Consider the following 24516-nt stretch of genomic DNA (forward strand, 5'->3'; position numbering starts at 1 on the left):
ATAGATAGATAGATAGATAGATAGATAGATAGATAGATAGATAGATATGTGTATATATGCTTGTAGATGACAGTTGGGTTTAGGCAATATTATTAGGCATCTCATCCCTGGATACTGGTTTTCCCACTCACAAGAGCCATTAACTACCTGAAGCTCTTTATCTAGGGTAGGGACCTTGTGAGATTTCCACTACCGGCATTGGAATGTCAACTGGTGACGTCACTGTGCATACCTTATTCATGTGAGCATATTTTTGTGAATACATGGGTGTTGCTGTCCTGTCATGTATAGGAGACACCATCTTGGACCAGGTAATCCAGCCCTCTGGCTCTGAAAGTCTCTCTGGCCTCCCTTCTCTGGTGTCCTCCGACCACCTCGTGGTTCGTTGTTCTCTGCATTTTGATCAGCTGTTGCTTTCTGTAATGGTCACCAATTGCTGTACAAACAAGCTTCGTTGATGAGGATTGAGAGCTCTGCTCATCTGTGGATATAAAGATAGGTATTTAGAATGCAGTTGGGAATTAGACTGGTTTAGGATAGTGGCAGTTCCCCTTACCACCCATGGATACTCTGCTGGCATTCCAGTGTCAGGCATGAATTCCCTCCTATTTGAGCAGGTTTAAAGTCCAATTAGATGGCTGATGGTTATCCAGAGACATAAGTGATACTATTGCACCCTGGGAGACATGTTCTGGGCTGCTCATTGTTATGGTTCACAGGCTTTTCAATGGAGTAGGACTACTGTTACTTTTCTCCCTTTGCAACTTGAATCCTACCTTCAGATACTGTTCAAGCTGGTCCTCAGGGTAGAAGTCAGGTCCAGCTCCATTCCTCCAAGTCCTGTGTCCAAAATTTGTCACATTTCAGTGAAGGGGTCTGATCTTCAAGTTGTAGGAAACAGCTAAGAGTGACAGCAATACTGTGCCTTGTTTGGGGAGTCTCTTGAACTACTCCAACCTATCCTCTTAGAGAAGTTTCCCAGGCCTAGGACAGGGGTTTTTGTTAGATAATTCATGGCTCTTAGTGGGGGAACATATATTTTCCTAAGTGACATAACTTCCTTTAAACTATATGTATATATATAGTATGTCGTTATTGTTAAGTAAATATAGTATTTCCCTGTGGCTTTTTCAAACCTCCTTAGTGTTCTTTTATCTCTCCTTTTCCCAGTTAAAGTCCTCCTGTTTTCACAATTTCTCTTCCATAGCACTGTGCCCTACTATCCCAGATAAGCCCTCTTTTCCCACCACCATATTTTTCTGATGTTTAACATTTTGCTATATTATTTGTATGATAATGATGGGGACAACTTTTCATGCAAATTTTAAAAAACTTATTTGCAATGAACTCTTAAATGTTGAACCAGAAGGGTTATTGAGCATAGATATTTCATATATAATGTCATATTACTATCCCAAAGGTTTATTCTTGTGCACGATGCTCAATGTATCATTGTTACATGCTGTCTCAGGATTTCCTGACTCTGAAATCTATTGTAAAAAATACGTGTGCGTGTGTGTGTGTGTGTGTATTCATATGATTAACAGTGTGAATCAACTATTTATTTTACCATTTACCTTTTTATATGTAAAGTTTTTGAGGCAAGATTTTAGTATGTACTCCAGCTGACCTGAGAATCACTAGCTATTTAGACCAGTCTGGCCTGGAACTCAAAGAAATTTGCCTGCCTCTGCCTCCCAAGTACTAAGATTAAAGGCATGTTTATAATACCTGACTATTTTTAATATTCAAAATTCAACAAAAATTTATATTTTACCATCTATTAAAATTTTTTATTGCAATATTTCATGTAAAAGGTCATTTATAGAAGAAGTCATGTTGCCCATGGAGAGTAAGGTAGGTTCACAGACAATGGGGTCTAATATGAGAACTGGTATTTATTAGCCCATGAATTTGGAAACTTCCCTAGTGGCTACTAGTCTCCTCTTTAAGCTATGGACACTACCAAATTCAATGGTACAGTTCATGAGGATATCTTGGAAAACTAGCGAGTACCCAGTAAGCTTAGGTGATGTGATATCATCTTCTCACACTGCATTTTAGTCCCATCCACGTGTATAAGGGTTTGAAACTTATTCCGTTTTTATTCATTCTTTGGTCATTTTATATAAAATATACTGTTAGATCATATTCACAGATCCCTGCTCTTTACTCCAACGCCTACACACCCTCCCACATCTCCCACTCATTTTCATGCTTTCTCCTCCTCCTCTTCCTCCTCCTCTTCCTCCTCTTCTTCCTCCTCCTCTTCCCCTTCCTCCTCTTCTTCTTCTTCCTCTTCCTCCTCCTCCTCTTTTCTCTTCTCTCTTCTTTTCTTTCCCTGTTTATTATCCACTGGGTTCAATCATTGTTGCCCACGCACACATTGGTGTGAGGTGCCGTCCACTAGAGCATAGGCAACCCACTGTGGGCCACACTGCTGAATAAAACTGACTCCCCTTCCCCACTGGCCATCAACTGCTACTGCTACCGACTCCTCTATAAGGAGCAGGGTGTTGTGGGCCCCTTCTTGTCCGTGCTGGAATAATGACTAGCTTCACCTTATGCAGGTCTTGTCTGAGCAGCCATGACTCATATATGTTCATGAGTGCTGCAGATCTGTTGCATTCAGAAGACATTTTTTTGCAGTGATCGACTCCAACCTCTGGTCTCTGGTTCTTATGGCCTTTCTACTCCTGTGGGGTGTGTGTGTGTGTGTGTGTGTGTGTGTGTGTAATAAATGTTCCATTTATGGATGAGCAGTCCATAGCTATTTATTCTCTGTATGGCCAATTATTGGTCTATGTTTTGTTGAATCGATGTTCAGCAGACTATGCTGTCTGGCTCAGTACCCACTGATGGCCACTCCACCACACACATCACCTAGAACTCAGTGACACCGAGACAGTGTGGAACTTCAACAGCACAGACTGTATCATTAGAATGTTGCACATAGTTACTAGTTGGCTCTTTTCAGACAAAAGATTTCTGACCTCTGCATTAAGTGATAAAAGTTAAATGTGTTTTTTTAAAAAATAATTTTGACAATATTTAATTTAATAAAACAGTATATTCCCCCTTTACCCTTGAGGGATTTTTCTCTTTCTGTAAAGAAACCATACATTAAGAAAGAAGGTTTTTTTCTCTCTTAGAATGTTTGTTTCCTTAAAATTCCTTTGCTGTCTCCTTTTAACTCTCCATGTGTACGACTACCTTGTCCTTTGGCTGTGACACTTAGCCACCTTCCTTTCTACCATTTGAGGAATACAGTGTGCACTCATCACATAGTGTAAGCCTAAAGCCTCATTCGTTTTTATACAGTTGTGCAGCTCCCTCCCATTTAAGATGCAGATCATGACCCAGAAACCTTCCTTAGGGGCCCCGTATTCCCCTCAAAATAACCACACTTCCCTCCACAATTGTGAGTGAGGTTTGCCTGTTTTTGACTTTCAAATAAACAGTAGGACCAAATAATGAGCATAAGGTTTTCAATTTGATTTTCTTGGTTTTCTTCATCCTTTTGTCATTTCACATACAAATGTGATGTTAGATGATGTCTATGCCCTCAGCCCTGCTCCAACTCTGTCTTCATGCCTTTTACAACACAGATAACTCTTTGGCTTTTCATTGGTCTGTAGTATATTGAACAAAATTTCCCCCGTGTGCTTTTCAATGTTGCTGCTAATGGATCTTTGCAGCCTTTCTGCCTTGACTATTCCTATACATTTTCCAGTGAACCATTCACTTGTGTGCTTTGGAACTCCCAAATGAGTGATGTTGATGGTCTGATGGTCATTCTGTGCATAGAGTAAGTGCTGGCAGATCCATCCTGCAAGGTTTCCATTGCTATACAACCAGTCACACATCCCCAGCAATGCCTGCAGCTCCTCCTGTGACTGACTATCTACAGTTGAGACAAAGGAGATTCAATACAGTGGAAGTCCTAGTGTGCACATCCATAGCTACATGGCCAAATGTGATCCTAGTAACAGTAAGGAAACCTAGATTTCTTCTCAAGCATTGACCTTGGACAATAGGACATGGCCTCAGATCAATGGGGTGGGCATAGGGTTTCATCATGTCTGCCTTACTTACTGATTTGGAGTCAGAATCTAGTGATTCCCTTGTCTTCACTTGCTCTAGCAGTAATCTGTAGCAGTAGTGTGAGCTCATTTGGCTCTTTAGACATGATAAAGGATAGTTGGCCAGAGGAAAGGCCCCATCAAAGAGAGCTGAAAGCGCTGTTCATAATCTGGCCTTCTTCAATGTCTTCGCCACAGTGTACACTAAGAAAGTCTCTTCTTTCTATCTTAGCTGTGGATGGCACTGAAAAGAAATATGGTCCTTCCCACAAGAGGGCTGTTTCTTCTTTTCTGTTCTTATCCTTTTCTAGTCTTCTTCAGCTCCTCTTTCCTCTTCTTTCCCTCCCCTCTCTTCCCTTCCCCTCCCCTCTCTACCCTTCCCCTCCCCTCTCTCCCCTTCTCCTCCCCTCTCTTCCCTTCCCCTCCCCTCTCTTCCCTTCCCCTCCCCTCTCTTCCCTTCCCTTCTTCTCCCCTCCTTTCCCCTCCCCTCCCCTCCCCCCCTACTCTCTCTTCATTCCACAGCTGAGCCTTGAGTATACCTTAAGCTCTTTGCACTGCCCTAGGAAGTGAGGAATACAGATACAGTGGAAGCACTTCATTTCACTTGTGGATTTTACAGCCTCAGGGAGCTTGTTGTCAACACTCCAATAAAAACAGAAATGAAAAGTAGTGAGGTCATTTCTTTTGCTGAAAGAAAGGATATATTTCTTGGCACAAAATATGAAATTACTGCTATCATTTTTTTTCTTACAATCTTTTAAAGCACTAAGACCCCTTCGCGATATTAAAACTCCTCATGGCCTCTCAGAGTGAGTCATAAGATTTTAAGGACACTGGATGGAGAAAATGTACAATGTCAAAATGTTATTGTGAATTCATTTGTGTTCCATATTTATATCCTTTTAAGTCATATCAGCTTGACCGTCTGTGTTCGTGTGAACAGACTGGCTTAGGGGGTACCAGAAAAATCTGATCCACAACTCATGGGCTTCCTGCAAGTTTTCTTCAAGGCTGACTGTTGGCAAAGTACTTGCTGTTCAAGCATGAGGATCTGATGTTCACCCTAGAAGCCATGTCAAAAGCCAGGCATGGTGGCGTGTATATTGTTATAATCCTCGTGCTGTGGCAGAGGAGGCAGGAGAGTTGTGCTTACAGAGCAGCCAGACCAGCCAGGCTGCCAAGTACCAGGATCAGCTAAAGATCTCTTATTTTCATTTTTAAAAAGGTGGATAATGACTGAGAATGATGCCTGATGTCACCCTCTGCACCCTCTCCTTGTATACACACGTACACACACACAGATAGACACACACATAAACACACATACACACATTCACACATATTTACACACACACACATACATATGCATACACACACATACAAACATACACAGACACAGCCTTACTTCAGAGAAGTATCTCTCTCCAATTCTACCCTCTGATGGGAAGTTTTGACCATGTACATTGTTTGATAGACCCACCCAACCTCTTTCATCTTTACTATTTGTTTCCTCCAGGAAGATAAATACTGGGAATCTGTGTGCATTTAAATGCTCCAACTTTTGGTTGCAAAGTTGGTCACATGGTCTGTGAACCCCCAGCCATATGATGCCAAGCGGAAACAAAATTTGCCATAGTCAAGTTCTGTCCGCAGGGCAGAAACCTCAGTTAGAAGATGGTGGTTGAAGAATTTGTGCCAAAGACAGCTTGTCTCTGCATCTAATTGGGTACATTTAATCCTAGACTGATTTTTATTTCAGTTTGTGGCTTCTCAGCATTATGCAGAAGTAGAATATTCTGACATTTAAATACAGACTATTTATCTCCCAAATCCAGTCTATTTGTATCCAGAATCTTGTGCTATTTCCCATCATACCACCATCAAAGATATCTTTGCCTTTTTAGCAAATATTCCAGTGAGCCTTTCCATTCACAGGCTGAGAGATCACATCCAGAATGTTACTTCTATGCCTCATGGTGCTTAGCTTTTCTTGCTTTCCTATTTGTCAGACGAGTTGGGTTAGGTTGGGTCTAGAAGAGTGTTTTTGCAACATTCTTGTGTGTGTGTGTGTGTGTGTGTGTGTGTACATGTGCATATTTGTGTGCATGTGTGAACACATATGTGTGTGTGGTATACACATATGTGGAAGGATGCACATACCTAGGCAAGTTCATGTGCACACATCTGGTCTCTTCCTCTGTCACTCCCCATCTTATTTTCTGAGACAGGGTGTCCTGCTGAACCTGGAGCTTACCAGTTTGGTTAGATTGGCCACCTAGTCCAGAGTGGCTTACTGGTCAAGGCCTTGAGGGCCTCTTGTCTCTGCCTCCCAGTACCAGGATTACAAGTGCACCCTGCTGCACCGGACTTTTCATATGGGTTCTGGGGTCCAACCTCACATCTTATGTAGCAAGTGCTTTAACAACTGAGCCATCACTCCAGCCATACACCCCACCCCCTATTAAAAACACCAACAAACAGCATTTGGAGTCGCTACAAGGAGGAAAGGGATTTTAACTTTTCACTTCTGCATCCAAGAAGTTGAACTTGATCTACATGATTTGGAGTCTAGAGTGATTAGTAAATCAGTAAGGGCTCCAGGTCAGCAGCCAGATGCTGTACTGGCCTTCACTGATGACTGCAGATGACACCCACATTCTGCCTGGAGTCTCCCTTTCAAATGCAGAGTCCCTGACTATACAGGACCCAATCTGGTCTCACTCCTGGGGCTTCAGCTTCCCCAGAGTCTGTTCTTATTGAAAACATGAGTGTGTTGTGACTCTGTGCCCTAGATTTTCCACAAAGAATGCTGTTGCCTTGCCATTTTCAATTCCAATTGGGCTTCTGAGAAGCCCAAGGTGCCCAATGCCTCAGCAAGACATGAAACAAGATGGAATGGGGTCAGTTCCCCTTGTGGTGCTCACAGAAAACCCTAATGGGATCAGCAACAGCATCATGCTGACGTCTTCGGGCTATAAGTGGAAGCCTGCTCCCCATGGGAACCACCGTCTCCGTGTCCAGCAGCTTTGATGGGATTGTGTCTGCCCTGAAAGTCAGCCCTCATTTCTACATTCCATAACTGGTCTTGACCCTTTTGCTTGGGGATTCAGAATCTGGTTCTTGCTGGTTCCTATATTGGTGGGTCACAAAATAGGCAAAAAGAGAAGAGCCTTGCACTGTCTATGGTTAGTACAGTAAAACCTGCACTGTGTATTGGGAATACTAGAAGCATAGAACAAAAAACTCACTTTGAGTGAACTTATCTCCCACTGATGAGGACATAGGCACAATTATACTCCACTGTGACAGTCTATATGGAAGCAATACCCAGGATGTTATAGAAGGAGAAAAGGTGATCTCTCTCTATATTAGCTACACTGTGATCAAATTCCTGACAAAAAATGGCAGTCTAAGGAAGGGGTTTGTCTTGGCTCACAGTTCTTTGGGAAGTAGTTTATTGTGTTGATGAAGAAATCTCCTCCCTGGCTTTTCATCCTTTTCCTCATAGACTGTATCAGTGAGAAGGACTCTACTCCCGAGTATACATCAGGGAGCAGAGAAAACAAAATGCTCATGCTCCACCCACTTTCTCCTACTTACTCAGTCTAGGACCCCATTCTATGGAATGGTGCTGTCCATATTCAGGCCTGGTCTTCCCACTTCAATTAATCCAATCCAGAAACCCTCTCACATTCTCCAGTATGCAAAGAATGAAGCACAATACCATAGCTGAAATGCCCAGAGTAAGTTGTTATGGGTGATGGTGACATTGACGTTACCAGACAGTAGTTTGTTTCCAAGTTTTTCCCAGTGACAATCGTTAAGCAGGAAAGCCTGATGTGCATGCTCTGCTTACCTCTGATCAAAGGACAGGACTCTAATAGTGATTATGTCACCGTGATGGACTTTGCTAGTGGCCTTCTGTAACACTTTAGAATTATCATCCAAATTTGAATGAACCACAACTCATATGCATACACTTGTACACACACACACACACACACACACACACACACCACTTCAGTTGTCTTTCTTATATTGTATGCAAGGAAACACTGGGTTTTCTGTTACAGGCCATGAGAGGAGAAACACGGGCAGCAGTCAAAGTATCTTGTGCTACAAGAATGTCAGAATGCTCACTTGGGAGAGTTCAGTGGCTCTGTTTCTCCTAGGGTACCTGGGAGTTCCTTTCTGTTTAATGCTCCCTCTTCCTGCCCCTCTTTTGAGTCCCCTCCCTTCGTCCCCCAAATTCTAAACTACTTCCTGATTCATAAATACTCCATGTTTCTCCTTGCCTCTAACCTTATGAAAACCTAATCCTACCATGATATAATTCCTGATTTGCATAGCAGTCTCATGTGGAGGACTCTTGAGTTCAAGGCAGTCAAAAGCAACAGACTACTTATCACTAAGGGAAAAATATATATGCCTTAAAATCATGTATGAATGAGTAAAGGAAATAAAAAATAACATAAAGTCTCCAGAAAATGAAAATTATCACCTCCATCTCTTTTCATGTCTTCTCTGCTGAGGATCAAGAACTCTTGTTAGAACCAATAAAAAACAAATGTAGATTTCTGTCTGGAAGGTTATATGTGGAAAATGACAAAGCCTAAAGGTACAGGTTCAAAATGGGTCTTTTTTTCATAACTGACCTCAGGGGAGACATGCCAGGGCAAAGCAATCATGGTGCTTGCTATAACCTCTTTCCTGTAGCAATCCCTTTAGTTCGTAGGTGATTTTACAGAATAGAGTAAAATCAAATCTGAAAAGCTGCTACACTCCTGGAAGGGTTAAGGACTCTTAGGGCAAGTGAGAAACTGATTCCTCTTTAGATGTCACAGACTCATCTGGAGAGCCCAGTCTATACGGGGGCTAGGCATTCGTAGATTTACAGAATACATCAGTTAGTAGGGCTCAGGTAGGCTTGTGTGCTCCACTCTACTCCCTAGCTTCTCTGACTTCATGCAGGAAGAATACTATCCCCAGAAACACAGAGTCATTAGCACGTCAACCGTGTGCACGCAACATCATTTAATTAGAACAAATCTCCTACAAAGTCAATGCCTCTATATGCCCACTTGGTAGATGCCAAAGCTGGATGGCAAATAGGAATCCCACAGCTTCTCCACCTTGAGTCTCAGCTACAGGTTCTGAAGGTGATGAGAGCAACCACAGTGTGTCAATCTGAGGGCTATGAGTTAGTCCTTAAACAAATAACATAGGACAGTAATGGACTATGGTAGATTTTATGTAATATTGTTAAATAAAAAAAAATCAATGTGGACTAGGGAGATGGTTCAGCCAGTAATGTTCTATCTAGAAAGGCCTTTTGTGGGAAACCTGAATGTGATTTCTAGAACTCACATAACAGGAAGTCTCACAGTGATACCTGCATTTGGCAATTCATCCCTGTCCCTAGAAGACAGAAATAAGAACAGCCTTTGAAATAGGAACAGTGTTTCATGAGTCACTGTCATTAGACTTGTGAACAGGGAGATCCTTGGTGGGGATGGATCTTCTCCAAGGAGGAGAGAAGACACTGTGGCCTGACCAGAACTGAAGCTCCCCATCTGCCACTGGGAGAGTCCAGTGTATCTGCAGATAGAACTGAGGACCTGTGACCTCTTTGTAAGGTCACTGACAATGGGATGTGGTATGCCAAGCTTGTTCTTATGAAAATGATAGTAGATGTTCCATGCAGCTCAGGGGCATCCTCATTGCCAAGGCCCACTCTTCAGTCCACTGCAGCATCCCCCATGTGGTCTGCCTTCCCTCTATTTATAAGCTCAGAAAGTAGCAAAAAGATCTGCACAGTTTTGTAGTCTTGCCCAATTTAAGCTTGAGAATACAAAGAAAAAAATAGAAACAGAAAGTATGGATCTGGTACTTGGTATGTACTACAGGCTATGAGAAATCCCCAGATCATAAAGCATGGACCCTGATCTCCCTGGAGGAGATTATAATATACTCAAGCAAATTAAAACTGGGATAAGAAAGAATTTGAACCACAGTTCAGTACACTATGAAGAGGGTCACAAGTCAGGAACTGGAAAATGATTTAAACAGGCTGTAATAGGTGCTGAGAAATATAATTTCACTGTCCGTTTGGAGTCCTGGTTGGGTTTACCAAGTTGGCTTAATTCTAGAGAGATGTGGTATTCTCACACAGAGGACAAAGACAAAATATTTTGTACTCGCATCTTAAAAATAATCCAGTCGATGTTTTTTTTTTTAACCAGACTGTCAGTGTCACAGGCTTACAAACCTGCCTCTTTTTGAGACAACACTAAAGAGGAGATATTTTTGTAATTAGATGAATCCTGGGGAGAAAGACCCATTTTTATATGTGTGTCCTCACAAACTCAAGGGAGGGGACACTCCAAAACACGTTGTGTTGTGTTTTAAGAAAGTGACATTGGTGGGTCTAGAAGGAGAGGAGGTATTTTTGTAAGTCTCCAGGCTCATGACAGGCAGAGGGACTGGCTGAGGCTGTGGTGCTGCTTGGGGATGGGAGAGAGCATCAGCCTTCCATGACATCGGTGACTGTGTTCATTCAGGGCTGGGGTGTGTTGGAAGAGAAAGATTTGGGCCATGATACCTCTTCCTGCCACTCTGCCCGCAATGCTGATTCACCAGGACTGACTGACATCTTGGCTGACGAACTTGCTGGGAGATAGAGTTCTTAATATTTTTCCTCTCATAAATATGCATGTTCCCCATGAGTCATTTTTATCTATGAAAAGGAAACTGGGGAAATCTCTGTACATTAAAGCAAAGAATGCTGGGAGGTTTTCCTTCTGCTTGGAGCTGAGTGAGAAGCCAAACCCAGATGACTTGGAGAGTCCAAATGTACATCACTTAAATGGTACAGTGATCATGTTCAGTCTTTTCCATACAAAAATGAGTTCAGTAAGAACTCCTGGCACTGGGGTAGAAGCCTTCCCTAAAACCATCTCTAGAGGCATTTCTGTAACCCCACTATCTTGGGGGAGTTTATGATATTTAAAGGGAGAATAGCTCTGCAGAGGATTAACTCAGGATCAAATGTTAGAGAGGTACACAACAGGCAGCAGTTAATACTGAGACTTGAAATTGGAAAAGTGATGGGGCATGCTCACCAGCAAGTGGGCATCTGTACCACCCTGCATCCTTCAGGCTCAGAGGACATGCTGGAAGGGGGAGCAGACAGACAGTAAGAGCCAGAAGTCAGGGGAGATGGCTAAGAAATGCTGTCTTCTGGACATGACAGGGCAATAATGGTCCCAAAATCACAACAGCTATGGTTGCTGGGACAAGACCAAGCTAGTCACCATTCCAGCATGGACAGGGAAGGGGCTCACAAGGCTCCACCCACCTAAAGCTGCTACTAGCAGCTGATGGCCAATGGGGAAGGAAGAGTCTGTTTTTTCAGCAATGTGGTTGCCATGGTAGGTTGCCAGTATGCTTCAGTCTGTGACATCTTATACCTGTACACAAAGTGGCAGCATTAATGAGACCCAGTGAGTTGTTAACAAAATAAAAACCATAAGTCCTGGAGGAGACTGAGGGCACTCTCAGGAAGAGCTGAAGGGGGTAAACAGAGGGAGATATGATCTAAGTGCATTGTATCCGTGTTTAAAATCACCAAAGACTAAGTAAATTGAAAGATTACAGCTGTCACAGGAAATCAATTACTGTGAGCGAGAACATAGAGCAAACAGAAGAATGAGAAACCTAAGACTGATTCCCTTAGTTTCACAGTGGAAGCACACACTAATCCCAGCACTCGGGAAGCAGAGGCAGACAGATCTCAGTTCAAGGACAGCCCGGACTACAGAGTGAGGTCCAGGACAGCCAGGGCTACACAGAGAAACCCCACCTCAAAACATCAACAACAAACAAACAGAGAATTATCCCCTTGACTATAGATTTGAAAGCACCAAAGTAGAGGTTAGAAAATCCTAATAAAAATCATGGATGAAACTAGGAAAGAAAGAAATAGCTATCTCATGTAAAATAAAGTATTACCAACTAAAGAACAAATGAACAGGAGAACTCCAGTCAACTTCAACCCACAGAGATAAACAAACATGGAAATAAAGCTAATCTGAAGATTAGACTGAGAACATTCTGTGTTAAAATTTTCAGGACAAAATGAATCATTATAGGTCATTAGGGAGTTGCTAATTACAGCAACCAGGTAGCACTATCAGTCTATGAGAAGAGCAAACATCTTGCACAAACACTGACAACTTCTTCAACTACTGTGAGGAAGTGGGATGTAGAACAGTCCTGTCGATTTGGAAGACAGTTTGACAGTTTTCTAAAAAGATCAACATTTTTTTTTAACCATATAATCCAGAGAGTTCAGCAAAATGCCTCTAGATATTTTGACTAAGGGGATGAAAAATATCCACACCAATATCTCCACTAATCAATGTTTGTAATGGCTTTCTTTGTTTTTCTTTTCTTTTCTTTTTATTGGATGTTTTATTTACATTTCACATGTTGTCCCCTTACTCCATCCCCCACCCACCCAGGAACCCCCTATCCCCTCACCCCTCTTCCTTCTTCTCTGCGGATGTAACCCCTACCTACTCCCCACTCTCATTGCCCCACCCTCAAATTCCCACCCCCTGGGGAGTCCAGCCTTCATGAGGTCAAGGATCTCTTCTTCCACCTATGCCCAGCAGGGCCCTCCGCTCTTACATATACAGCTGAAGCCATGGATCCCTCCCTAAGTGCTCCCAGGCTGGTGGTTTAGACCCTGGGAGCTCTGGTTGGTTGGTATTGTTGCTCTCCTCATGGGGCCACAAACCCTTTCAGCTCCAATGGTCTTCACTCTAACTCCTCCATTGGGAAACCCATGATCAGTTCAATGGCTACTTGTGAGCATCTGCCTCTGAATATGTCAGACTCTTGAAGACCTCTGAGAAGACATCTATATCAGGCTCTTATCAGCATGCACTTCCTGACTTCCACATCAGCATCTACCTTTGGTGACTGTACATGGGATGGATACTCAGGTGGAATGGTTTTCAGATGGCCCCTCCTTCAGTTTCTGTCCCTCACTTTGTCTCCATATTTGCTCCCTTGAGTATTTTGTTGCTCCTTCTAAGAAGGACCGAATCACCCCCACTTGGTCTTCCTTCTTCATGAGCTTCATGTGGCCTGTGAGTTGAATCTTGGGCATTTCAAGGTTCTGGGCTAATATCCAATAATCAGTGAGTGAATACCATGTGTGTTCTTTTGTGAATTGGCTTTCTTTGTAATGGTGCAACTTGAGAATAACCAACACCAACATCAATAGGTGAACAGATAAACAAAGTGTATCCAGATTGTGGAACTCAGTAATGCAGAGAAATGAGCTTCGGATCTAGAAAAGACTTGCAAGTGCTACAAGTGCATGTTATCCAGTGAAAGAAGCCAGTCTGAAGAGGCCACACACTGTGTATTTCTAACTTTGACACTGTGGAAAAGAAAACACCACAGACCAAGAGTTGTCAAAGTTTGGAAAGAGTTAGAGAGAGGAATAAACGTTAAAAAATAAGGTAAGATGGGGGAGTTAATGTTTAAAGCAATAACAGATGAAGTTTTTATTTTTAATATTTAACTCTATATGTGCACATGTGAAGTCAATACACATAAGTGGATATTGAGAACAGCAGGATTCTGTCCTCTCTTTTTACCATGTGGCTCCCAGGGATGGAACTCAGATCGACAGGCTTGGCAGCCAGCGCTCTCTCTGACTAAGCCATCTCACTCACCCTAGGTGAAATATTTTTTTTCCAGAAGTAAAGCTGAGTGCTATCAGATAGGAAAATCGCACTGAGACCAACATTTAAAAAAATAAAGCACATCCACATGTAGATTCTACACCAAAGTCACAATGAAATTCTGAAGTGATTTGGGAGAAAATGCAGATCATGATGCAAGCAAATAGCAGTGAACAGATCGTTGACTGAGCAACAGCATTTCAAATCTGAAGAAAACAGAACTTTATCCAGAGGAAATATCACTACCAACGTGCATTTTAAAATGAGAATAGCCAAAAGTCATATCACACTGATCCTGCAGAACTTAAAACAAGACCTACTTGAGGACTATAATAGTGACTATCTCCTTCAAAGGAGAGTCAACACGAGCTTTTAAAACTGCTTCTTCATTTCCCTTCAGATGTTTCCTACTCAGCTCAGAGATCACACACACACACACACACACACAATGGAGTCATGATTTGCATTTAGCATATATGTCTTCTTTGATGATCAATGCCTTTGAGATAGAATTCTTAAGACACATTCATTGAGTAAATGCCAGTGCTTAAGGATCTGAAGATCCCGCCTCGGGTAATTACTAGATATTGAGATTATGGAATTTTATCCTAAATGGGGACTGGATAAAATCCACAGAAGAAATAGTGTTAGGCCTTCCTCCTTTTTATTTTCAGTGAAAAGCGCACCTGTTTCTTTAGTTGCCTGTTGAAGTGAGGAAGATGTTCACTTTGCAAGGGGCCATTCAGAGCCAAGATGTCTTTTCCAACAAATGTCTAGCATCTTAAGCCCGTTATTTGTGGGTGAGTTTTTGGAGTTGTTTGGGCCACCATCTGCCAGGCACTGTTCCAGGAATTTTCCTCGGGATGATCACTAGAAGGACAAGCTATTGTTTATGAGACTTGATGTGAACCAGACTCAGCTGGCCCTCACCACAACACCCTGAAGTATGACCTCATGCGGTACATGCTCCATAAGCACCTGAGCTGTGACTTCAATACCACACAGCTAGTAAGTGAGGGGATAGGAGATTAAGTCCAACACAGCATGTCTGTCCTGAGTGAGCTTGGATGGATGGAGTGTTGGGGTATGTGGAGGACAAAGGATATAATAGAGAGAGGATGTAATCATGGTCAAAACCATTCCAGGAACTGCCAAAATCACCATGCTATTAATATCATCTAATTTAATCCTGTATATAATGATAGCAGGAAGGTGTTATCTTCATCAACTTGGCAAAGGCCAAAGGCCAGCCAAGCTCAAGAACTTACCTTAAGGTCATACAATTTTAAGTCACATACCTGTTCCCAACTCAGAAGTGTCTACAGCAAGCATGTGCTTGGGTCCTCACTGCGTGTGGCTGCTGTGTTCTGTGCAGGGGAGATGGAGGAGCTGGAGACACTGTGGCTCACGGGCATCTGCCACAACGAGAAGAACGAGGTGATGAGCAGCCAGCTGGACATCGATAACATGGCGGGTGTGTTCTACATGCTGGCTGCAGCTATGGCCCTCAGCCTCATCACCTTCATCTGGGAGCACCTCTTCTACTGGAAGCTGCGCTTCTGCTTCACAGGCGTGTGTTCTGACCGGCCCGGCCTGCTCTTCTCTATCAGCAGGGTCAGTACCCCAAGAAGCTTTTTTCTAGTACAGCAGGCAGATACAGAATGACACAGGACAGTTCAGAGAATCAGGCACATGTGCATGTTGATGACATATTTTATCATTTATCAGTCATCTATAAATCGCATATGTATATATATATATATACATATATATATGTGTATATATATATGTGTGTGTGTATATATATATAATCTATTTACCTATAATCAATCTGTCATCATCATCATCGTTAGAATATATATTTATAATGTATTTATCACCTATTAACCATCTGTCATCATCTATCAGTCTATTTGATATCGATTTATCTATCATCTATATATGTATCACCTATCAGTGATCTATATTATTTATATCTGTCGTCTATCTATATATGCATATATATCAGCCATCTAACGTATATCCGTCTACCAGAAGATAGAATCTCGCACCATCTATCAATCTATCACTCTATCCAATCTCTCTCTCTGTCTGTCATCCTGTTACCTATCATTCTACCATCTGTCATCTATCTTTTCTTTAATTTATCTACTTATTTGTTCATTTTCTCACCCTAGAGGTAAAAATATTAAGTTTTATATGCTGATCTTTATTGGGGGAAATGAAATAATCAGCTTAAAGTGAATCTGTGTATTGTTAGCATTAGGTGATTTTGAGAACTTTGGAGATTCAGAAGGTACACATTAGCTTAGTGAAGAGGATTTATTTTGCCCATTCAATTACACTCGACTTGGTTCTATGCAAATACATATTTCCTAATTAGCTTGATGGCATCTAAACACACACATTGCTTAAAAATAACAACATGCATGCATATAGCTAGGAATTATGCCAACTTTAAACTAATTCCCCCAGCCAATTACTAAAGGCTTTTCATATCCAAACGGTTCTGGGATTATGTTGAGCACATGCCTACTGTTGCATCTGCGTATAAATCCAGCTTCCTTTTGGAACAGGCAGCCACGTTGGTAGGACCATCATTATGGGAAATGAACCAAATCCTACATGCCTTTCCAAGCATCTTATGAGTGGAAATGGAGATGACTGGGTTTATGTAGGAGAAGCTGTGTCCGTAGAATTTGAACTTTTCCCACCCTCCAGGACAGAGGGGGTGGGTAGCAGACACTACTGATGCTGTATCCTGAAGGCTTCAGGGAGTCCAGAGGAGCAGAGGCTCTCCTGCCTCTTCAACATGATTTGTCCTCTACATCAGAACAGCCTGACAAGAGTGAATAAGAGGGCTCCATTATTTCTCTGCCTCTTTCCTGTTTCCTAGAGAAATACACAAAGAGTTCAGCTTCTGATGCTGATTGATTGATGAAATCCTACAGAGGAGGATTGTACCTGTACACATACACGCACACGCACACGCACACATGATCTTATACAGAGTTGGGTCACATACATGAGTTAAGATCAGTGTTTAGGTTTCTGTCTAAGGATGCTGATCTGTGATTCTTTGAATTCTTCCAAGGCAGGTTTCTGCTCCACAGAAGACATATCTCCTCATCAGTAATTCTTTCAGGACACTGATCATGCAGCTCACAGACAGAAAGCAATCGCCATACAGTAAGCACATGAGCTTTCCTTGCAGGCTCAGTGTCTCTGGAAAGCTCTGGAGCTACAACATGGATACCAACCTGAGACACATGCATCCCTGACACTGTCAAGGGAGATATAACAGCTCAAAAGGACACATATCAAACACTGAAACCAAGCTTTTACAGTGACTATCCCTTGTCTTATATGTATGGCTTTCACAAATGCATCTTCTAGTCTGTGGGATGGTCTTAATGTTAGTTTTCTGTCTGAAACGTTCCTCCCCCAACACACATCATTCATCTTTAAAAGAAAAATGCTTGTTATTTCCAGTCAAAAAACCACCTTGATTCTTTATTGAAATGTGAGCAATAAAAGACTTAGTAAATCAGAAACCCGGGGATGGGAGCTGTAGATGCCTTCCCACTGTGCTCCAAGGTGGAGAGCTTAAACACAAGATGAAAGATGCTTTTCACTAACATTAAGGCCAACAGCAGTCAGACAGTATCAGGACTCTTGCAGGATGAATGGGTCGGGGAAGGCTGTAGAGCCTTCCTTATAGCTGGACTAAGGATATTTTCAAGAGTCAGGTGACTTGAGAAGCACAGCAGATTGTCTAGAGGTTGTGTAGCTCACCAGGTATACTAAGAGGATATATTACTTCTATAACCTTGAAAGGTATTCAAAATCTGTGATCAAGAGAGGAGGGAGAGGAAGAGGGAAGGGAAGGGAAGGGAGAGGGAGAGGGGAAGATAGCTAGCTAACAGGAACTGAGGAAAATCTAGCTAAGGGTTGGTTGGGCTCCATAGGTATGTTGGCTGGTCTTACTAACCAGAAGGCAAATGTGATTTCTGGAACAAACTTTCTGTAGCAATGGGTAACACGCATGGCTTTGTGGCTTTGACAAGCTTTGTGGCATTGTGGGTTCAAGCAGGTTTGAAATGAGAACAGACAAAGGCAGGTCCCAGTGTGTCTACTCCACAATTACTGAGCACCTGGTATGTGTTATTTTCCCTTCCCTTTGTCCACACCAGAAGAGGATTCCTATTTCACAACTGGGAAAGTTGAAATTCATATATCCACAATAACTTATCCAAGACTACATCCAATGGTGTCTGGTTCATTTTGTTATTCTGGAATATATACCTGCAACTTCTGAAAGCCCATCTGGAAAATGGATCAACCCAGATAGAGGAAACTGTTGTGAAAACATGAGGCCCAGACGGTCCTATTACATCTCCTCCCCGCCTTGGCCCCACTGGGCAGACCAATTGCTGTGTTGCACCAGTGGAGACTAGCCAGGAAGGAGAAGCCACAGCTTCTTCATCTCCACTATCTCCTGAAGCTCAGTTTAGCTCTGACTCTGCTGTGGGCCTCCTCCAAACACAGCCAGCAATTCAAGGTCATGTGGGAGCACACTGCTCTACAGTGACATATGCAGAGAAGTCCTTAGGCTCCCCTGAGGGAGTAGAGGAGCTTTTTATGATAAAGTTTCAAATTTTGAAAAAAAAAAGACCTATATGTTTTTACAATACAGTAAGGAAAAGAGACAAGAACCCTAACTGGTTCTGACATAGAGGAAACATCAATTTTTCACCTATAGGTGCAGAGTTTCTCTAGATTACATGTAAGGTCATATTACATAACAAATGGAGGGTAGGACAATGTGCCAGGTTTTATGAAATACATGGCTTAATTGTACGAGTCTTATTTCCACAGTCTGAATGTCCCAGAATTCTTGGAGCAAGGGGAGGAGTGTGGTTTGTGGCAAGATCAATAGCCAACTAGCTGCTCATGACACAGTGGAAAAAGAAGATAGAATGAAAGAAAAGAAAGGAGAAAGGAAAGAAGGAAGGAAGGAAGGAAGGAAGGAAGGGAGGGAGGGAGGGAGGGAGGGAGGGAGGGAGGGAGGGAGGGAAAGAGACCAAGAAGGGATAAAAGGGGAAAGATGGGAAGAAAGGTAGAGAAGAGCTCTGTAAAGAGAAAATACCAGAAGGAGGGGGAGAAAAGAGTAGATGGATAGATAGAAAGGAAAAATGACAGGAGAAGGAAAGGAGGAAGGAAGAAAAAAGGAAGGAAAAGGAAAGAAAGAGAAGAAAGGAAGAAAAGAGGAAGTGATAGAATGAGGGAAGGGAAGAAAGGGGAAAGGATGAGAGGAAAGGGCAAAGAAGAGATGGAAAAGGCAAAGAGAGAAGAAAGGGGAGGAAGAAGGGAAGGAGAAGGGAAGGAGGGAAGGAGAGGAAGGAGGGAAGGAGGGTCTGCAGTTACCCACAAAGCTTAGGTTAATACAATTCCAGCAAGTGCTGCCTGAGCTTGACATGACCATCTTTTGTGTGTAGCATTCCTACATAGCTGGAGTGGAGACTGTCTTCAGACAACAAAGTGCAGCCATACAGATGATTAAGACTTCACAGTTCTGAGAGCATCTCTCTTTGCTTAAGCTTGATGAAACCATGGGGGTCAGTAAAGCCACCATGATCAGAGTCACAATGGCACAAACTTTCTACTGCTTTATGCCAAAGTCAGCAACATATCTGCCCCCTGAATCCAATCCCAAGATGGGTTCCTGGCAATCATAGGAGGAGACAGAGCAAATTTCCATAGGCTTAATTCAATTACTTCTATTAGGCATGCTGCCAACATCTGGATATGGATAGGGGAAAGCCAGGAGGCCACAAATCCAAAAATTACCCATGAGAGAGCAGCATGAGCATGTGTGTATGTGTGTGTGTGTGTGTGTGTGTGTGTGTGTGTGTGTGTATGAAAGGAAAAGGCATAGAAGATGCGGTAACTTTGAGATGGCAGTGGTCATGTCTCACTTTCTCAGGATTCCGTGGTCTCAATATCCCATGGATGGATTTAAAGATATGCTACTGTGCCACAAAATCTGCCCTATAAATAGCAATGAAAATCCTGTTCTAGCTGCATCCAATGAACAAGTAAGAAGCCTAAAAAGATGGCTGCAGCACTGTAGACCATGAGTCACTCTAGCCCTTGGATCCTTTACCTCACTGTGATTGGCTTTAGTCTTAGGCTGATACCCTTATATAAAGGCAAGACCCTATAACGTCTCTGACCTGAGTATCATGTCTCCATATCTGTAAAATGTCTGATTCCCCTTACATGCATCAAATTCTTCCTTATTTCTATTTTATTTCTAAAAGTTTTTTCTATCTTTTTTTTTGTCTTTTTTGTTTTTTTTTTTTTTGTTTTGTTTTTTTTTTTTTTGAGACAGGGTTTCTCTGTGTAGCCCTGGCTGTCCTGGAACTCACTCTGTAGGCCAGGCTAGCCTCGAACTCTTGAACTCAGAAATCCGCCTGCCTCTGCCTCCCAAGTGCTGGGATTAAAGGCGTGCGCCACCACCGCCCGGCTCTATCTTTTTTTTTTAATACAAGTTCTCATTATATAGCCCATTATGACTTGGAGGTCATAATTCCACTGACTCAGCTTCTGAGCACTGGGATTTCAGACCTGCATGAATTTGCATGGCTATCTTCCTTGAAACAAGTCAATGTACCTAAGAAGGAAATATTTTCTATTGGCTTCTTGCATAGGTCACATTCCTTGATTGATAGCTTTAGCACAATCGTAGAGGTCATTCTGGCAATTTGTGAAAATAATTAACAATGGTGGTCCCTTCATGGTGATTTTCTCAATAGCTAACCCTCTGACATTTAAACTTCAAAGGTAATAAAGCCTTCAGTAAATTTATGAGCTGGGTCTGGGTGCTGGGAATGTCAAAAAAGTATCCTTATATGCCACTGTAAAGGCACAGGGGTGTTGATAGTCATACAAGTATTAGTTGATACCACTTCTTAAACTTCATGTGTGACTTTTTGCAAAGGTATCAGGTTAACCTGGGACAGAGTAATTCTATGGGGATAAATGTTCCATTCACTCCAGCATAGGCCACCAATGACTGGACAAAGAAGTGATTCCACCATGTCTAAATTTAGTGAACAAATGAGTTTATGATTCAGTGACAGCTACATTGTCAAAAGCCCACCCTGGCCTGGGTGACACATGATGAAAGTTTCATTATTGGGCCTTCTTCCTGACTTGCAAGCAGCTCCAATTTCTGAGAGTATTTGAGCTCTAATGGTCATGAAGTCTTCTCTCCACATCAATTGTTACTGCTTGAATTATCTGGGAGAAGAGTCTTGTGTATCGTGTAAGTTTCAGGAGCTGTCTGAGACTTATGAGTTATATTGACTTTCTGGGTCTTAATTGAATGCTTATGCTAGGTAAGTAGTTACACAATACTGGTGTATTACAACTCACCTTACCTATTAAAGTATGATAATCAGGATTTAGACTGAATTCCACTCTCTCTCTTTCTGTGACTCCCTCAAGAAATTCATGGTTCACCTTTGCAGGTAAAGCTCAGATGGGAAAGTGATTTCATACCAGTGTCTGCTGTTGATGTATGTTTTGTGTTACTCCTTCACAGGGCATCTACAGTTGCATCCATGGGGTGCACATTGAAGAAAAGAAGAAGTCTCCAGATTTCAATCTGACTGGGTCACAGAGCAACATGTTAAAGCTTCTTCGGTCAGCTAAAAACATCTCCAACATGTCCAACATGAACTCCTCAAGAATGGACTCACCCAAAAGAGCTACTGACTTCATCCAAAGAGGGTCACTTATTGTGGACATGGTTTCAGACAAGGGAAATTTGATATATTCAGACAACAGGTCCTTTCAAGGGAAGGACAGTATATTTGGAGACAACATGAATGAACTCCAAACATTTGTGGCCAACAGGCACAAGGATAATCTCAGTAACTATGTGTTTCAAGGACAACATCCTCTCACTCTCAATGAGTCCAACCCTAACACAGTGGAGGTGGCTGTCAGCACTGAATCCAAAGGGAACTCCCGACCCCGGCAGCTTTGGAAGAAATCCATGGAGTCTCTACGCCAGGATTCTCTAAACCAGAACCCAGTCTCCCAGAGGGATGAGAAGACTACAGAGAATAGGACCCACTCCCTAAAGAGCCCTAGGTATCTTCCAGAAGAGGTAGCCCACTCTGATATTTCTGAAACCTCAAGCCGGGCCACATGCCACAGGGAGCCAGATAACAATAAGAACCACAAAACCAAGGATAATTTCAAAAGGTCAATGGCCTCGAAATACCCCAAGGACTGTAGTGAGGTTGAACGTACCTACATGAAAACCAAAGCGAGTTCTCCCAGGGATAAGATCTATACCATCGATGGTGAGAAGGAGCCCAGCTTCCACTTAGATCCTCCACAGTTCGTTGAGAACATAGCCCTGCCTGAGAATGTGGGCTTCCCAGATACTTACCAAGATCACAATGAGAACTTCCGCAAGGGGGACTCCACACTGCCCATGAACAGGAACCCACTACACAATGAAGACGGGCTTCCCAATAATGACCAGTATAAACTCTATGCCAAACACTTTACCTTGAAAGACAAGGGTTCCCCACATAGTGAGGGGAGTGATCGATACCGGCAGAACTCCACACATTGCAGAAGCTGCCTTTCAAACCTGCCCACCTACTCAGGCCACTTTACCATGAGGTCTCCTTTCAAGTGTGATGCCTGTCTGCGGATGGGAAACCTCTATGACATTGATGAAGACCAGATGCTTCAGGAGACAGGTAACCCAGCTACTCGGGAGGAGGTCTACCAGCAGGACTGGTCACAGAACAACGCCCTCCAGTTCCAGAAGAACAAGCTAAGGATTAACCGACAGCACTCCTACGATAACATTCTCGACAAACCCAGGGAGATAGACCTTAGCCGGCCCTCCCGGAGCATAAGCCTCAAGGATAGGGAACGGCTACTGGAGGGCAACTTATATGGGAGCTTGTTCAGTGTCCCCTCAAGCAAACTCTTGGGGAACAAAAGCTCCCTTTTCCCCCAAGGTCTGGAGGACAGCAAGAGGAGCAAGTCTCTCTTGCCAGACCACACCTCCGATAATCCTTTCCTCCACACGTATGGGGATGACCAACGCTTAGTTATTGGAAGATGTCCCTCGGACCCTTACAAACACTCATTGCCATCACAGGCAGTAAATGACAGCTATCTTCGGTCATCCTTGAGGTCAACAGCATCATATTGCTCCAGGGACAGTCGGGGCCACAGTGATGTGTATATTTCAGAGCATGTTATGCCTTATGCTGCAAATAAGAATAACATGTACTCTACCCCCAGGGTTTTAAATTCCTGCAGCAATAGACGCGTGTACAAGAAAATGCCTAGTATTGAATCTGATGTCTAAGATCTTCCATCAGTGTTTATCTATAAGGAAACACATAGAATGGCCAACATTATAGAGGGTAATTGTTGGATGTCCGATAGCACCCTAGTAGGAGGAAGAGTGTATAGGGAGGTACTTTTTTTGTTGGCTCTTTTGCACATGGCTCCATGCCATAATCTTCCACTCAAGGAATCTTGTGAGGTATGTGCTGAGCACAGGACATACCAGATAGGTGAATCCTTAACCAAAAACAAATGAATACATATGGGCAAGTCTCCCAGACATGGCGACTGGGTATGGTGGCAATAATGGTGCATCAGACAATGATGGTGATATTGTGGTTGCCTATATTCCAAATTCCATGAAGATCAATCCACCATGTAACTTTCCCATCAGAAATGCCTCACTGTTTCTCTAATACAGAATAAGCAATATGGTATGCATGTAAGTCTGACACAGACAATAAGACAGTTAAGAATGCATCTGCACTGTAGTAAGATTGACATGTGCAAGGATTAAGAAGTTTGGCTTGTAACAGTTCTCAGCTTTCTTGTTATGCCTTCCATTACAACCCTGGATCAGCGCCCCCCTCCAAACTCCAGGTTCCCCCCCCCCAAAGAATAGCAAATCAGTGTGTTTGTGGTACCTACTCTACTTTCCTTGTAGTCATCCCCCAAGACACACCTGGAACAAATAGCCACAGGGACTCTCAGGTGGAGAACTGTAAGAATCAATTTGGGTGTTAATGTGTGTGTATCTCTCACCCTCAGCTTCAGTGGTCTTGTTCGGAGCTACATAAACACTTTTATGTCTTCGATATCTAAGTGTGGATCTTCTGTCTATGACATAGTGGTTATCTTGAAGACTCTTATGTACGTAAGTTTGCATTCCTCCCTTCTGGTGATGACTCAGGGTTGTATAGTATCTCTTACCCAATCCCTCCCAGACTAATCGTAACTTGTTCTGTCCCCAGACAGCCATGATGGTGTCTAATTAGCTGTGTATTGTGTTCCTAGAGTTGTTAATGTGGTGACATGTGCCAGCAGCCATGTGTAATCTGTAAGAAGTACCATGCCATCTGTGTGCCCAAGGCTAGCATGGTTTTACATTTATGTCCCTTAATGTCAGGAAACTCTATTAGACACTTATTTCTATACAAACCTCCTCAAATCAAAAGCCTTCAGGTATCAGCCACTTGTGCATCTCCCCCAGAGCACTCTCCAAACTAGATAAACTCAGTCAATGAATTTCTCTCCTCTGAAATGTGTACCTTCTTGGAGGTGAGCCT

The 24516-nt window shown here is 42.7% G+C and overlaps 1 protein-coding gene across 2 annotated transcripts in view; it reads left to right on the forward strand.

The window, feature by feature from the left end:
- The window catches only part of Grin2a (glutamate ionotropic receptor NMDA type subunit 2A), a 412474-nt gene extending 389125 nt beyond the window's left edge, over positions 1–23349 (forward strand). The window contains exons 11-13 of one of the 2 annotated variants that reach the window (XM_028778372.1): positions 15216–15454; positions 21450–22624; positions 22968–22986. In XM_028778372.1, the coding sequence (XP_028634205.1) occupies positions 15216–15454; positions 21450–22624; positions 22968–22986 (1433 nt within the window). Of the gene's footprint in view, positions 1–15215; positions 15455–21449 lie in introns of both variants that reach the window. The other variant, XM_028778371.1, reaches the window with a different exon arrangement.
- Positions 23350–24516: the final 1167 nt, after the last annotated feature.

The sequence above is a fragment of the Grammomys surdaster genome, unplaced genomic scaffold, assembly GCF_004785775.1.
Source record: "Grammomys surdaster isolate TR1022 unplaced genomic scaffold, NIH_TR_1.0 334, whole genome shotgun sequence".
In the NCBI taxonomy this organism is placed as follows: Eukaryota; Metazoa; Chordata; class Mammalia; order Rodentia; family Muridae; genus Grammomys; species Grammomys surdaster.